Here is a 14,422-nt window from a genome sequence, read left to right on the forward strand (position 1 = left end):
AGCACCATCCCAGGCAGGTAAGAACATTCCCCCAACTTGCTGTTCCAAACATTCCTAGCCATTCACAATCTCAGGAGCATGCTGCCATTGTGCACTTGACTCAGTGAAAGGGGACAACATGGAAGCGCCACGGAAAATCATCTCCAACACTGACAATGACCTCACTGACAAAAAATGGGGGGTGGGGGAAGAGGGGCACACTTTGGACACCCAGAATGGTCTTTGAGCATGAGTGTGTATGTGTGTGATATGGGTCAGGCTCGGGGCTTTGCAGGTAACCATGCAAGGGCCCTACCACTGAGCTCGTCCCCAGCTTCTCAACGGGACTTTTTGAGTTGGTGTGTTTGCTTTTCACAGTCATCCACAGTTTTCCATTTCCTAGCAGTCTATAAACAGGTTGGTTACCAGGGCAGGCAACGTGGCTTTGGGATTACTGTCCTATCACTTCCTTTAACACTGTGTGGAGCCACAGGTTCTCTGCATCTTCACCAGGAAGCAAGGTTTTTCTCGCTTGGCAACTTCCATCCAGGTTGCTGGGAGAGCAGAGCACACTCAAACGTGCAGCCAGATGTAGAGGAGGGCCTTCGTGGCCGAAGAGCCAAGGTCAACAAAAGACGAAGCTCATGAAGAGTAGACTGTCTGGGATAGCTTTCAGCCGTAAAGCCCACCATCACTCGATGGCTTAATTTCACAGCATTTCTTTTGTCTGAGACATCACAGCGTCTCTGAGCGAATGTAAAACCCTCTGGTAAGCGTCCAGAACATGCTGAGCTGTGGGTCTTTCTGCGGGGACCCGGCTCTTACACGCCTTATGTATATCAAACAGGTGGAATCGAACCATATCGCTTCCTTCCACGTGCCCTAAGAGGAAACCGGAGACATCTGGAATCTTCCAGATGTCGATCTTCTCATCATAGGAGGGCATGAGATCATCTCGGAAAGGTATGTCTTCTCCGTAGGGCCACAGCTGCTCTGGAGCCACAAACTCCCCATGGAGCTCCCTGTGGCCACACTTCACAAGTACCCTAGAGCCGTGGTCCACCTGGGGCAGAGCGTCCAGGTCATTTGCCACAATGCTGAAGTTACTTGTCAGCAGATACTGAGACAACGTTTTGGGTAGGTCGTTAGAGTCGCACATGACCCTCGTGCCCAGGGGGCTGCGGTGCAGGTAGTTAATGACGCCGACGTACTCCACAGCTAGCTGCAGCCTGTGCTGCCAGGTGTTCATATCTCGGTACTTTGAAAGGTTTAGTGTTTCTTCCAGGTTGCTCAGGGAACCAAAGGGGTGATATTCGGTAAGGATGGTGCTGTCTTCCTCGCAGTAGCCAACCAGCGTGACCACGTGCTCACTCTGTAGAGACTTCAGCATCTGGAGTCCGTGGAGGAAGTCATCCTTCATCTCCAGCCTGGTGAGCCGGGAGAGAGCAACTTTGTGTTCGTTCCACTCAGACAGAAAGACCTGAAACAGGGCCACAGAGAACGTCTTAGCTGGACTTTCACCCAGGCAAGCTGCGAATCAGACAACCTCCTAGGAAACAGGCGTGGTACAGAGGACATGGAAATGAACCAGATACAGAGCGCTCCCTGCCAAAAACACAACACTCAGAGAGATGAGCAGCTAACCAGGATGGGGAAGAAAGGAAGACAAAGCTCCAGGGGAAGATGACAGACTCTTCCAAAGGCTACGCAGAACCCAAGAGCTGTCATGTACCACAGGGTAAAGAAAGAGCACAGCCTGGACACCAACAGGATGAAGGGCGGGCTGAGAAAGACTGATGATACCGGAAGGGGGACCACTCTACCAGCAAAGTCCCAGGAGTCAGGATGGTGTGTGTGCAGCGGGGGGGGGGGGGGGGGGGGGAGGGGGACATACAGACCTAATAGGAAGAGGAAGAGGATGCCTTCTGTCGTCACACCCATAAAATAAGACCGTTAGCTACGACAAAAGGTGAGTGTTTGAGGAAATGTCTCTCAGAGCAGGAATGAGCCCCTAGGGGGCGCTGTGCTGAAAGCTCACACCCCTCATCAACGCTATAAGATGCCTATAGTGCTTGTGTTTTCTTCCAGAATTATGTAACTTTGTGAATGAAAACAGTATAGGCTACAACTAGATGGCACACTTTAAAAAAAAAAAAAACCTTACTATCCTAGGACTTTCCTCCTGATACTAACTGGAGTCCCCAGCTGTACCTCGTGGCCACGCATTTAGCTATGCTTCTGAAAATATGTGTTTTTAGAGAAGATCTCATGTAGCCCAGGCTGGGCTTGAACTCCCCACACGGCGGAGAATAGCCTTGAAGCAAGCACACTTCTAGGTAAGCGACATCCCCAGCCTCCCCTCCTCCAGATGGTTTGACTATAGCAGAGTTCCAGAACCGAGACTAAGGGGCTCAAGCACAGACACACAGCTCTCATGGCTCCCTTTTCATTTGCTTGCTTTTAAGCCAGCGTTTCTCTATACTGCCCAGGTTGGCCTCAAAGTCCTACCCCAAGCCTTCTTCTCGCCTTAGATTCCTGGTACAGCAACAGGTGACATATTGCTCTCTCAGAGGTGACAGTGATGACAGCACACGGGAACACTTACTCTCTTCACGGCTCCTTCCCCAATGCGCTTCAGCTGCCTCACTTCTGTCCTCAGCTCCTCACAGGACAACCAGCGCGAGCAATTTTTCATCCGTCCAATTCTGAAGTGACCATGCGGACAGCGTTCAGGGCCCTCAGTGGATCGCCCAGGGGAGATGAAGAACTGATCGAGGCAGAGGTAAAGCAGCATGTTCATGAGGGCCATGGCGAGCAACAGCCCAACGACACGGGGGACTTCTCTGTGGGTGAGACCTTTCCTGTTTCCATGTTGCTGTCCCATGTCGGTTCTATCGTAGGAGACGAAGAGTAGCAGCACGGTCTATTTCCATCTCCCTGGGTGTGTTCTGAGGGTGGCCATGCCCACTCGTGGGTTCTGCCAGCTTCAGGGTCACTTGAAGGCTTATACAGACTGCAATGTGAGGTACGCTAATAAGCATCATTTATTTTTATTTTTATTATTATTATTTTTTTTCGAGACAAGGTTTCTCTGTGTAGCCTTAGCTGTCCTGGACTCGCTTTGTAGACCAGGCTGGCCTCAAACTCACAGCGATCCACCTGTCTCTGCCTCCCAGGTGCTGGGATTAAAGGCGTGCGCCACCACCGCCCAGCCATAAGCATCATTGTATACGACTAGCTAAAACGTGAATTCATCCAGACCAGGTCTTTTCTTCCAAAGCAGTTTACACTAAGTTGATAGCCTGGATGTTTAGTAAATTACAAGCAAAATATGTATTTGCGGGGCTGGGATAAAAGATGGACAAAGGGACATAATTAGTGTAGTAAACAGACAAAGGCCTCCTGAAGCTAGCTGAGAAGTTGGGGTACTCCTTGGAAGGTCCCCAAAAGCCCCTGAACAAGCTGGTGATATAGCTCAGGGAGCTTCTCGCATGTGCAAGGCCCTGGGCTTGAACCCCATTACAGCAATAACAAAATATTTAGGTTTTCTTTTTCTTTTCTTCTTCTTTTTTTTGAGGCTCAGGGGATTGAACATGGGCCCCCAGTTATGCTAGCTAAGCACCTTAGCCCCAACGGACAGACCAGTAAGGAAGCAAAGGTGGCTTGCTCTTCAGCAGGAGGACATGGTGGCATTGGGGTAGGAAAGACACCCCAAGAGGTGCACAGACTAGCTAGGAGACCATGGCAACCATCAGGCACAAGCACTGACAAATTTGTGGGTGAGACCAACGATGACAAGGTTTTCTGGAGATAACTTGGGAGACACTGGCTGTAGGAACCCAAAGAATCCAGAACGGGGCCAGGCCATGGCAGAGGGGCCTGGGATGGACCCTCAAGCAAAGGATGCGTGTTCCTCAAAGTGCTGGGCAGAGATGCTCCAAGCTAACAGTCAGACTGGGAGCATGGGGGCCCGGAGTCCACAGTGACAGTGACACAAAAGGTTACCTGCAGGAGTTTCTTCCTTCGCCCAGCTGGGTCTCCATCTACATGCCTGGGTCCGTCAGCTTCGTGCTTGGTCCCACATGGTCCCAGGAGAGCTGATGTTGGGCCCCAGCAGCACTGCATTCACAGGGCACAGACGCACGTGCAGGCAAAATACCCAAAGACAAAAAAGTAAAAGGCTGGGTGGGGGCAGTGCCAGTCTCAGCACCGAGGAGGTAGAGGCCTAACGATCTCTTAGTTCAAGGCCAGTACACAGAGAGTTCCAGAACAGCCAGGGCTACGCAGAGAAATTCTGTCTTAATCCCCCCACTCCAAATTATATTTCATCTTGAGAGAACAAGAATACCCCCCAAAGTCAACCTCGTCTTCTTCCCCAAATCGATTCCTTTTCCACAGTCCATGTCAGTAAATAAGGAACCTCCTCTTCCGGTTTCTAAGCCCACAAGGACACGGGTGTAGTGCGGGCACAGCAACACAACTACTGCCGATGAGGACATGTTAGACTCGACAGTTCAGTAGCTTGCTTAGACCACAGAATGGAACGTTGCTGCTTCTGCCTGCTGGTACCAGGACATGCTCAGTAAACCCGGGCTCTGCAGTCTCTTGCTTTCAGAAAGGCCACCTGGAAGCCATCTTGCCCTTTCACCCCATAGTCTTGGGTCTCCCCAACTAGCTTCAACAGCACTCAGCTTCGGGCTACTTGTTCACCATTATATAGGGATCCATCTTAAACTCTAGGTCTGTCCCTCAGGTCATCCTCAGCGATTAACAGAAGCTGTGATAACCGTTTCCACTCAGGCTGCTGCCATTTCTTGTTCATAGTATATATTTTTTAAAAACCTTTATGTTAATTATTATTATTGTGGGTACGATGTGTGGGTACAGGTGAGCACATGCCACAGTGTGCATGTAGAGGTCAGAGGACAACTCTGCGGAGTTGACTCTCTCTTCCATCTTTAGGTGGGTTCTGGGGATTATCCGGCTTGTGTGACAAAGCACCTTTACTCACTGAGCCATCTCTCCAGCTCACCCTTCATAATCTTTAAAGGGACCAGGTATGTCTCAACTTAGACCTTAGGCCAGGGAGTGGTGACTGCCAAATGCTAAATAGTTAGGCTTAGGAGTCAACGTCAGAATCAAGTGGTAACCACCTCGCTGATGTGAGGTGTGTAAAAGGGGGTACAACGCCCTGTATCATCTCTGCCTGTCACTCAACTCCGCTGCTACAGTATTAGAGCGGCCCCAATGGGAGTCCAAAAACAAACCTGCGTGGCTGGATTCGAATAAACGGTCATTTACGGACACAAGATTCTGAACTCCATACAGTTTTTATACAATCACAAAATACTAATGTTCAACATTTACTAAGACCAAAGTGGGTGGGGCTATATCTCACTGGTGAAATGCTCGCTTAGCTCAGTGCTATAAAGGGACAGGCCGTGAGTTGTAGCTGGCCAAGCCCGGCATGAGATGATAATATTCTTTCGAGGGTGTTGCAGACCAAGAAAATCTCACCCTATGCAGGGTTTCTGGGGCCCTCTAAGGCCTTACAATTCCTAAGTCTATACTCTGGCCTAGATCTTTCTCCCAGCACTCCGCAGACACAGTGTCTGGGATGTCCACTGCCTACCTCGGTGTCTCCCTCCTTCCCAGCACATCCCTTCTCGGGGTCTCCCGCTCTATCACGGGGACAGAACCTACTTATCATTCATGTCACAAGTCAGGGTGACTCCACCCCCCCCCCTCCTTCCCTTGACCTCAAAGTCAGCCAAGCCCTGCGTGTTGCATTGCCCGAATCTCTTAACCCTGTTCACAGCTGCCCTTTCCTCACTCTGCCCTGGCACATGCCACCAGCACCTCTTACCTGGCCTTCTACAGCCAAGTCCTGCATGCTCTTTCTGTGTCCCGGTCCATTCTCCACAGCAGATAGGGTCCTTCCTTCTTTAACAGGATGTCTCAAGAGAAAAATAGAAATAAAATTATAGCCATCTATTCCGTTTTTGTTAATCCATACTTGTCCCAAATATATTTCTATTTTTCAAAAAAAAAAAAAATTTTTTTTTTTTTTTTTTATGTTTTCGTGTTGGGGGCAGCACACACTGGGGATCCAAGCCAGAGTCTTGCACAGCATGTGGTCCTTCATTGACCTGCACTACACACACTCTCCAGCCTGGTCTTTGTGAAAGAAATGAATTACATACACCACCCAGGCACCTTTGATACCCTCGTCATCCCCAGCTGTCCCGGGGCCTCACGACTGTGGAGCAACCTGGGAACTTGGGAAGGAAAGAAGTTTCCCTAGGTGCTCGCTTCAGACCTACTGATCAGAAACAAAACCTGCTTTTAAAGTTCTCTAGGCAATCTGGGTGAACGCTAACATCCAAGGCTCTCTGGTGGACACAGTTCAAGTTCGAGTGTCCCGCAGCCACAAGTCTGTGCCCACAGGTAACTTCTCAAGCACGAGGGTTACTTCTGGCACACCGGAATTCTGCTGTGGGAACACAGTCCAAGAGTGGAGTTGTATGAGGGGAATTCTGAGCGCTTGTGAGAAACCGCCAAAAAAAAACAAGAGTCGGGTGACCTCAGTCTCTTCATATGACAGAATTGTCCCTGGAATATGTTTCTGTGCCCCTCCCGGGGTAGTGGATGGTGGGGTGGGGTGTGTGGGGGCATGCCTCAGCTGTTATTCATATGCCTCTACGGAAAAACATCTCTTGGCCACACGTGGCTTGTCCTTGTGGCTGAACATTTTACTCAGAGTATAAATTATCTGACGCTGTGACTAAAGCTGGCTATTAAGACTTCAGTTTGCCTCATTTTCAGGCCCTGCTTTCCTCGGCTCATGTCGCCAACTAAAGCGATAAACATTCTACTTTACAACTAACTTTTTTTGTTTGTTGTTTTTGGAGACAGGGTTTCTCTGTGTAGCCTTGGCTGTCCTAGACTCACTTTGTAGACCAGGCTGGCCTTGAACTCACAGAGATCCACTTGCCTCTGCCTCCCTAGTGCTGGGATTTAAGGCGTGCGCCACCAAGTCCGGTTTACAACTAATTTTTTTTTTCTTTATCACAGCATTGCTGTTGTTTCAATTTCTTAAATTGTATTTATTTATTTATTTGAGTGTGGGAGGAGTCCACGTGTCAATGCATGCAACTCGGAGGCATTGGTTCCCTCCTTCTGCTACGTGGAGCCTGAGGGTTGAACTCAGGTTACTGGGCTTGGCAGCAAGCACCTAATCCCACTGAGCCATCTTACCAGCGCACCACATTAGCCTGCAGAGATTTATCTACTCTACCCACTAGTTGCAACGGACTGTAGCAACGTTAGTGAAGTAACTCCCCCTGCCACAGACAGTCTCAGTGTACAGACAGCCCAACTATCCCATCCTCTTGCCTCGGTCTCCCATGTGCTGCAATTACAGGCATCTGCAACTTCCCTGGCATGAAACAAAATGTGTACGATGTGGAAAAGCTACTCTCTGGCGTAGAGGGCGATGACATACACAGTGGCAGGGCCCACGCTCAGGGTACGGCACAACACAGTGCTGGTTCGACTCCAGTGCCAAGGGAAAACAACCCTCCCCACCACCCGCTATACTCCAGACTCCCCCTGACATTCCTTGGTGCTCACATCCTTTAGGAGATAATGTAGGCCCTTTCCTCTCTAGATTGTGCACTCCTAAGATGTCTGTCACCTGGTCTGTTTGGTGTCCCCCCCCTCCTACCCCCTACCCGCCTACCCCCGTCTGTGGTGCCTGGTACAGGGTAGGCAGGACACTTGGTAAGAATGCATAGTCTGGCCGGGTGTGGTGGCGCACGCCTTTAATCCCAGCACTCGGGAGGCAGAGGCAGGCGGATCGCTGTGAGTTCGAGGCCAGCCTGGTCTACAAAGCAAGTCCAGGACAGCCAAGGCTACACAGAGAAACCCTGTCTGGAAAAAACAAAAACAAACAAAGAATGCATAGTCTGGCTGGTCATATTGCACTTCTCTGTCTTCATGGTCTCTGGCACACACGCTTCCTTGTGCTTACGCAGACCCGGGGAATCTATTCTTCAGTTCTTCGAGGGACCTGGCCTGTAATGCCCTTCAACCACCTGGTCCTTAGCCCAGCAAGCCTCACCATACACCACCATAGTTACGTCCTCCTTGGGTCAAATCTCTTTCACCTCAACCTCCCCCTCATCTTACCTGGGTGAAGGCTGGCTTCATGGAGCCTAAAGCTCAGACAGTTTTAGGAAGGAAAGGGTGCTCCCTAAGAAAACATAGGCGGGCTGGGCAGATGGCTCAGTGGGTAAAGTGCGAGGGCCCAAGCTGAAATCCCACTGGCAGTGGTAACCAAATACCCAGAAGCTCTTGGGCCTGACACATGGTGGCACACCACAAAGTGATCCTGCCTCAAATAAGGCAGGAGGGAGCAAGAACAGCATCCATGTTGTACTCCGACCTCCACATGCATGCCATGACACGTATGTGAAACAGGCACGGGCACACACACTTTTTGAATGTGACATTGCCAGGCCTTGTCCAGGGTTTTGCAAGAGATCTGTCTGTGGACGTGCAGAGTGGCTTCCTTCTACGGCCACGCCCACTACTCACTCCTCAGCCCCATTTACACACATTCACTCTCCTATGATCCCCTCTCTGCCCCCCCCCCCCCCCCCCGCCCCAGGCACTTTCATTAAAGACTGGGTCTCCAGCTGTCCGGACAATGGACAGTAGCAGAACCTTAAGGAAGCCTTGGGCTCAGTAACAGTGTGGCCTTGAAGGAGATGCTGGGGCCTCAGCCTGTGTTTCTTTGCTTCCACCACTGCCTTGTTTCCATCGGGTTCCCCCTCCACACTCTCTCCTGTCATGATGTGCATAGTGACCACAGGCCATGAGTAAAGGTCACCCATTATGGAAAGAATCCCCCCCCAACTGGATCCAAATCTACCCTTCCTCATTAAAAGCTGATTATAGCAACAAAAGCTAACACGCTCACATGCTACCAACATCAAGTACAACATTCTGCAGGAACTCAGAATTCATAGTTTCTTTGTAAAAAAGATTTATTTATTTTATACGCATGAGTGTTTGCTTGCATGCCACTTGCATGCCCAGGGAGGTAGGACTAGAGAGCTGGGTCCCCTGGAACTGAAATTATGGACAGTGATGAGCCATTAGGGAATTGAACCCAGGTCCTTTGTGAAAACAAGTGCTCTTACCTGCTAAGCCATCTCTCCAGCCCCACAGAATCCATATTTTCAAATCTATATTGAACCCTCATTACTTTGCAATCTATTAATGCATCTGTTTCTTGTGGAAACAGATCTTTCTTCTTAAGTGTATTTTATGCCTTTTAGTTAAATCCTCACATTTTAAATGCCCCAGAGAAAAAGCAATCATCTTTAAACGCAAGTGTTCTCACAATATCAAACTGAAAACAATGGTGAGAGGTAGATAGAATCTCACTTCCCAGGGAAGGAACCGGACTCAGGGGAAGGCGCTCGCTCAACATCTACACGGTGTATGCGGTGTATGCGGTAGGGCTGACACTCTTCCTCAGTACGTACAAAGTTCAGGGGCCAGCCACTGGAAGGGGCCGATACCCAGGCTGGCTGTTACAGAACACACTGCCCAGAGCTTAAAGGAATATGTGTAGCCGGCTGAGTAGGACCTTCTGGCACTGTTTAAACATCATGGCTGTTTGATAACGGGAAAAAGGACCAACTGCTTAGGTTAGACAAAGAAAAATAAGGAAGCTAAATAAAATGCCAACATTTAAGAATATTTTACACAATTCGAGAAGGTATTGGTGTCACCAATACAATTCAGACTAAAACTCACTTTCCGGGAATTATTTAAATTTTGCGGTTGTTATTCAGTTTGTACAGGCAAAAGAGTGGGGACGTCAAAATTGTCGAACGTCTACAAATTGCTTTTTAACATTGAGGGAGGGAGAGAAGTGGGGAGGGAGGGGGAGAGAAAGCGAGAGCACGCCGGACAGATCCGTAGTGGCGCCAGGAGCACGGTAAGCACCCGGAGTGGGCTGCACGGTGAACAATGGAGGAGGGTGCGTGGTGAGCACCCGAGGGGAGCTGCACAGTGAACACCCGAAGGAGGGGTGCACGGTAAGCACCGGAGGGGCCACTGACTGCCACCACCTGCTCCGAGTCAAGTACCAGTTGAGGCCACTGAGAGCCGCTTCATTCCACTTTGGGCTGGGTCGGGGGTGGGGGATGGAGGGGTCGGAAGGAGGGGTGATTCAGGCTCAGAAAGGCCCCGCAGAACCCCGGCCAGCTCTACCACGCCCCGGAGCCTACCTGGCGACCACCAAATCCTGCTCGCTGCCCACGACGCCTGTGCGGCCGGAAATCCGGAGGCGAGCGCTATGCTGCCCCCTGGTGGCCGCTTCCCGCATCACATCTGGAGCCCGGGGCAGCACCAAGGAGCTCACCCAGCCCCTGTGAATGCAGAGACCAGGTTGAGCCCCGGTCTGGGCTGGGAACCTCAGAAGATTGCTTCAGATCTACAGTTCTACTCTTTTTGTAAAGTGGTGGCTGCCAAAGTGCAGCATGAGCAAATTGTACGAAATGACATCTCAGCTCCACCGCAGACGGGCCCTCAGGGGTACTGATGGGTCTGGATTTGAAAACAGCATGCAAAGGTGATTTGGGGCCTTTGTCCAGAGATGCAAAGCTGAACTAAACAGATTTCAGGCCCAAACTTCAAGTGATGTGAAGGATGGAAGATCTCAACGTGACACTAGATTTGTATTGATGTGAAATGAGAGGGTAGGGCTCACTAACCTCATTTGTTGTTTGTTTAAAATATACATATAATCTACTCCTAAGCTTATTCACTCTTCAGATTTAAAATCAAGTGAGAGGTTTAAAAACCCATCTGTGTTTATTATCCAAACAACGAGGGTTGACTCCAAGCATGCCGAAAGACCTGGGTTCAAGCTAGGAAGCAGGAGAGCAGTGGGGGGAAACCCTATGAGAGAGAGAGAGAGACAGAGAGAGAGACAGAGACAGAGACAGAGACAGAGACACAGACACAGACACAGAGAGACAGAGAGACAGAGAAAGAGAGTGTTACGTGCATGAGCACTCAGAGGCCAGGGGTGATAGATACACTTGCAAGTAAGCGTGAGCCACCTGATACAGACGGACGCTGTGAATTAAACTCAGGTTCTCTGCAAAAGTAATACATGCTCTTTATTGCGGAGCCATCTTCAAGCACCAAGATTATTTATAATAGAAGATATACCTGGATGTATAACAGTAAGAATTTCAGAAATAAAATATATATATATGTATATATATGAATTATATATGAAAACACTGCTTAATGAATTCAGAGTTTCAGTTCGAGAAGATGAAAAAGTTCTCGTGACGATGGAGGTGATGGTTGCATAATATTGTGAAATATATCAGATGCCACTGGATAATGCACTTATAAATGACTAAACTGGGGGCTGGAGAGATAGATGGCTCAGGAGTGAAGAGCCTTGGTTGTTCTTCCCGAGGGCCTGGGTTCCCATCACCAATGTGGCAGCTCACAGCCATTGGAAATTCAGTTCCAGAGGCTCTGACATCTGACACATGTGGGTGTGCAAACATACAAGCAGGCAAAACACCCATACACATAATATAAATTAAAAAACAACCTTTTAGAAAATGACTAAAATCATGAGTTGTGATATGTATAGATTGCTATGGTGATGATGCAGGGGCCTGTGAGATGGGCAACAGGAAAGGGTTCTTGCCACCAAGCCTGACAGTCTAAGTTCAGTCCCTATGACCCACATGGTGTGAGGTGAAAAAGGATTCTCCCAAGTTGTCCTTTGATCTCCATATGCACACGCATGCACTCACACACACATCAAATAAATGCGCAGTTAAGTTATGCTGCAGACTTATGTGTATTGACCTGAACGTCATGACATATGAATGTGGTGGTTTTAGGGTTAAATATCTCCCATGTTTCAATGGCTCTTTGTCGGGGGGAGACTGTTTTGGAAGCGAAGCCCCTGCAGGAGGATGTGACACTTGATAAACAGGCCTCACTTCCTGTTCACTCCCTGTTTCCTGTGTACGGGTGCTAGCTTCCTGTCCCGGCTCCCTGCCTGCTGTTATATCTAGAGATGATGGCCAGTGTCCCACTAGAATACTGAGCCAAAATAATAAACTTTTTTCCTCCTCTCAAGTTGCTTTTGTCAGGGTATTTCATCACAGCAACAGGAAAGTAACTAAGACAGTGGTGAAGGGTGGAGAAACCATCCCATGCTTTAAGAAATGTTTTTAATGTTGTGGTACTGGGGATTGAACCCACGACCTCATGCTATTCCCATACAGGGGAAGCTAATAAAACAGCGATTTCAAGAAAAGATGGGGGAGGGGGTCTTCCCAGAAAGATGGAGCTGACACTTGGAACTTGTCCTGCAAAGCACAGCTTCAGAATCCAAGCAGAATTAACGGCAGAGCTATTTGTGGTGGATGAAGACGGACCAGAATTTGGAGTAACACAGATCTGGTCTGGGTATGTCTGTTCTGTTCCCTGCCTGCACCCCTACCCCACCCCACTCCACCCCCAACCTGAACTCAGTATGGCTCAAAACCTGGAAATCTCTGGGTAAGCATGGAGCTGAGAAGAAAATTCCTAAGGCAGGGACAGTGGAGGAAAACCCTCATATTTTGTTTTGTGCTCTTATCCACTTCTGTCTTTTCTTTGTTCCTTTACCAGCATCCACCCCCCATGACCACCTGTACCACAGCAGCCAATGTGACTGCCAACCGAAAGCTGCAGGAGGCAGAACAAGCCTTTCTGCCCAGTGGAAATGGACTCCAAAGAAGCCCACACCAGCTTTCGGCACCCCAGGCCCACCCGGCTCCATGGCCACAGCACAACTGTGGATGATTGTGCACATGGGCAGACTCTTGTGTTTGCTTTTAAATTGTATGTTTTTCTTACTCTTGGAAATGAATTAAAATCATATACTTCCCATTTCCTTTCTCCACCTGCCCCTCACCTTCCCAGCACCATGTCTTTTCCCTCCTCCTCCACCTCCTATTTTTTTTTTAATGTATTTATTTATTATGTCTATGAGTACACTGTCTTCATGCACACCAGAAGAGGGCATCGGATCCTATTAGAGATGGTTGTGAGCCACCATGTGGATGCTGGGAATTGAACTCAGGACCCCTGGAAGAGCAGCCAGTGCTCTTAACCACTGAGCCATCTCTCCAGCCCCCCTCCTATTTTCTTAAGCCACTAGGGCTGCCCATCCATACACGCATGGGTAGGGAGCGTCCACCTGACCATGGGACACCTCCCAGCAGCCTTCTTTTTTCAGGAAGGGGAAAGGCCAACAAAGCACCTCCAGGCCTATGCTGGCATCTTGGTTGGCTTGATCTTGTGCAGGTGACTTAGTTCCTGAGTGCAATAGCTGGGGCATGTTCAGCAGACAGCATTCCACAGTACTCCTCCCAGTCCCCTGGCTCTTACATTTGTTTAACCTCCTCTCCCATGTAGGGTTCAATCTACTCAGCACTGTGTGTCCCTGCACTGACTGCTGGACAGTCTCTTCACAGTGAAACTAGAGTCTAGGTCTCTGGCCTGAGAATTCACATGGGTTCTCCATGAAAACAAAAAGCACCGGACACACTGGGTGTGGTGGCACTTGCTTTGAATCCCAGCACTCGGGAGGCTGACTGATTTGCACATCAGCCATGTGATCGCAATCAGCGTAAAATGCTTGGAGAACTATGCTGATGATGAGGGTTCTGCTCATGTCCAACCTGTGGCTGAATGACACACACCTGGAACTCTTGAAACAAATGTCAAATACAAATTATCAGCAAAGGGCTGGAAAGACGGTTCAATGGTTATGAGCACATACTGTTCTTGCTGTGTCTGAGAGACAAACACAGAAATAATAGAGTGAAGAGAACAGGAGCAGTGACTGGGTAGACTAACAGAAGCATCTCTTTTGTTCATGTGAGACAAGGTCTGGCTACCCCTTAGCCTCTGGAATGCTGGCATTAGAGGCATTAGAGCTGCCACGCCTGGCTGTTTCTGCCAAGGCAGAATCTCACTTGGTTGCCTAGACTAACACTGAACTTGTAAGCTCTGCATGCAGGGATCGTGGATATGTGCTGCTATGCCTGGTCAGTTATGTTTCTTCTTACACAGTCCCTAATAGCTTTGTTGAGTCAGCAGCCCTAAAAACAATTTTGGGTCACCAATGGTAATCTCTGAGAATAAATGCTCTTGTGTAAGTTTCTCTAGACTGGTTTTTGTTTTTTCAGGACAAAGTCTTGCTATGTGGGATGGCTGGCCTGGAACTCAGTATGTAAACTAACAAAGATCTGCTTGCCTCTGCCTCCCAAATGTTGGCATTAAAGCATGCACCACAATGGACAAGACTGTGTTTATTGTTTTTACTATGATGCTGCTG

General features: G+C 49.1%; 1 protein-coding gene across 2 annotated transcripts; it reads right to left on the reverse strand.

The window, feature by feature from the left end:
* Positions 1-498: 498 nt before the first annotated feature.
* Pomk (protein O-mannose kinase) lies at positions 499-5,995 on the reverse strand. 2 transcript variants are annotated; one of them, XM_051169892.1, is made up of 4 exons: positions 5,846-5,995; positions 3,985-4,098; positions 2,585-2,870; positions 499-1,459 (listed from the first exon to the last, which is right to left on the reverse strand). In XM_051169892.1, exons 2-4 carry the CDS (start codon positions 4,020-4,022, stop codon positions 689-691), a joined length of 1,095 nt encoding a protein of 364 aa, XP_051025849.1. In that variant the 5' UTR covers positions 4,023-4,098; positions 5,846-5,995; the 3' UTR covers positions 499-688. The 2 variants fall into 2 exon arrangements, with proteins under 2 accessions (XP_051025849.1, XP_051025850.1); XM_051169893.1 differs by having other exon boundaries at positions 2,585-2,992; positions 5,846-5,992.
* Positions 5,996-14,422: the final 8,427 nt, after the last annotated feature.

The sequence above is a fragment of the Acomys russatus genome, chromosome 27, assembly GCF_903995435.1.
Source record: "Acomys russatus chromosome 27, mAcoRus1.1, whole genome shotgun sequence".
NCBI lineage: Eukaryota > Metazoa > Chordata > Mammalia > Rodentia > Muridae > Acomys > Acomys russatus.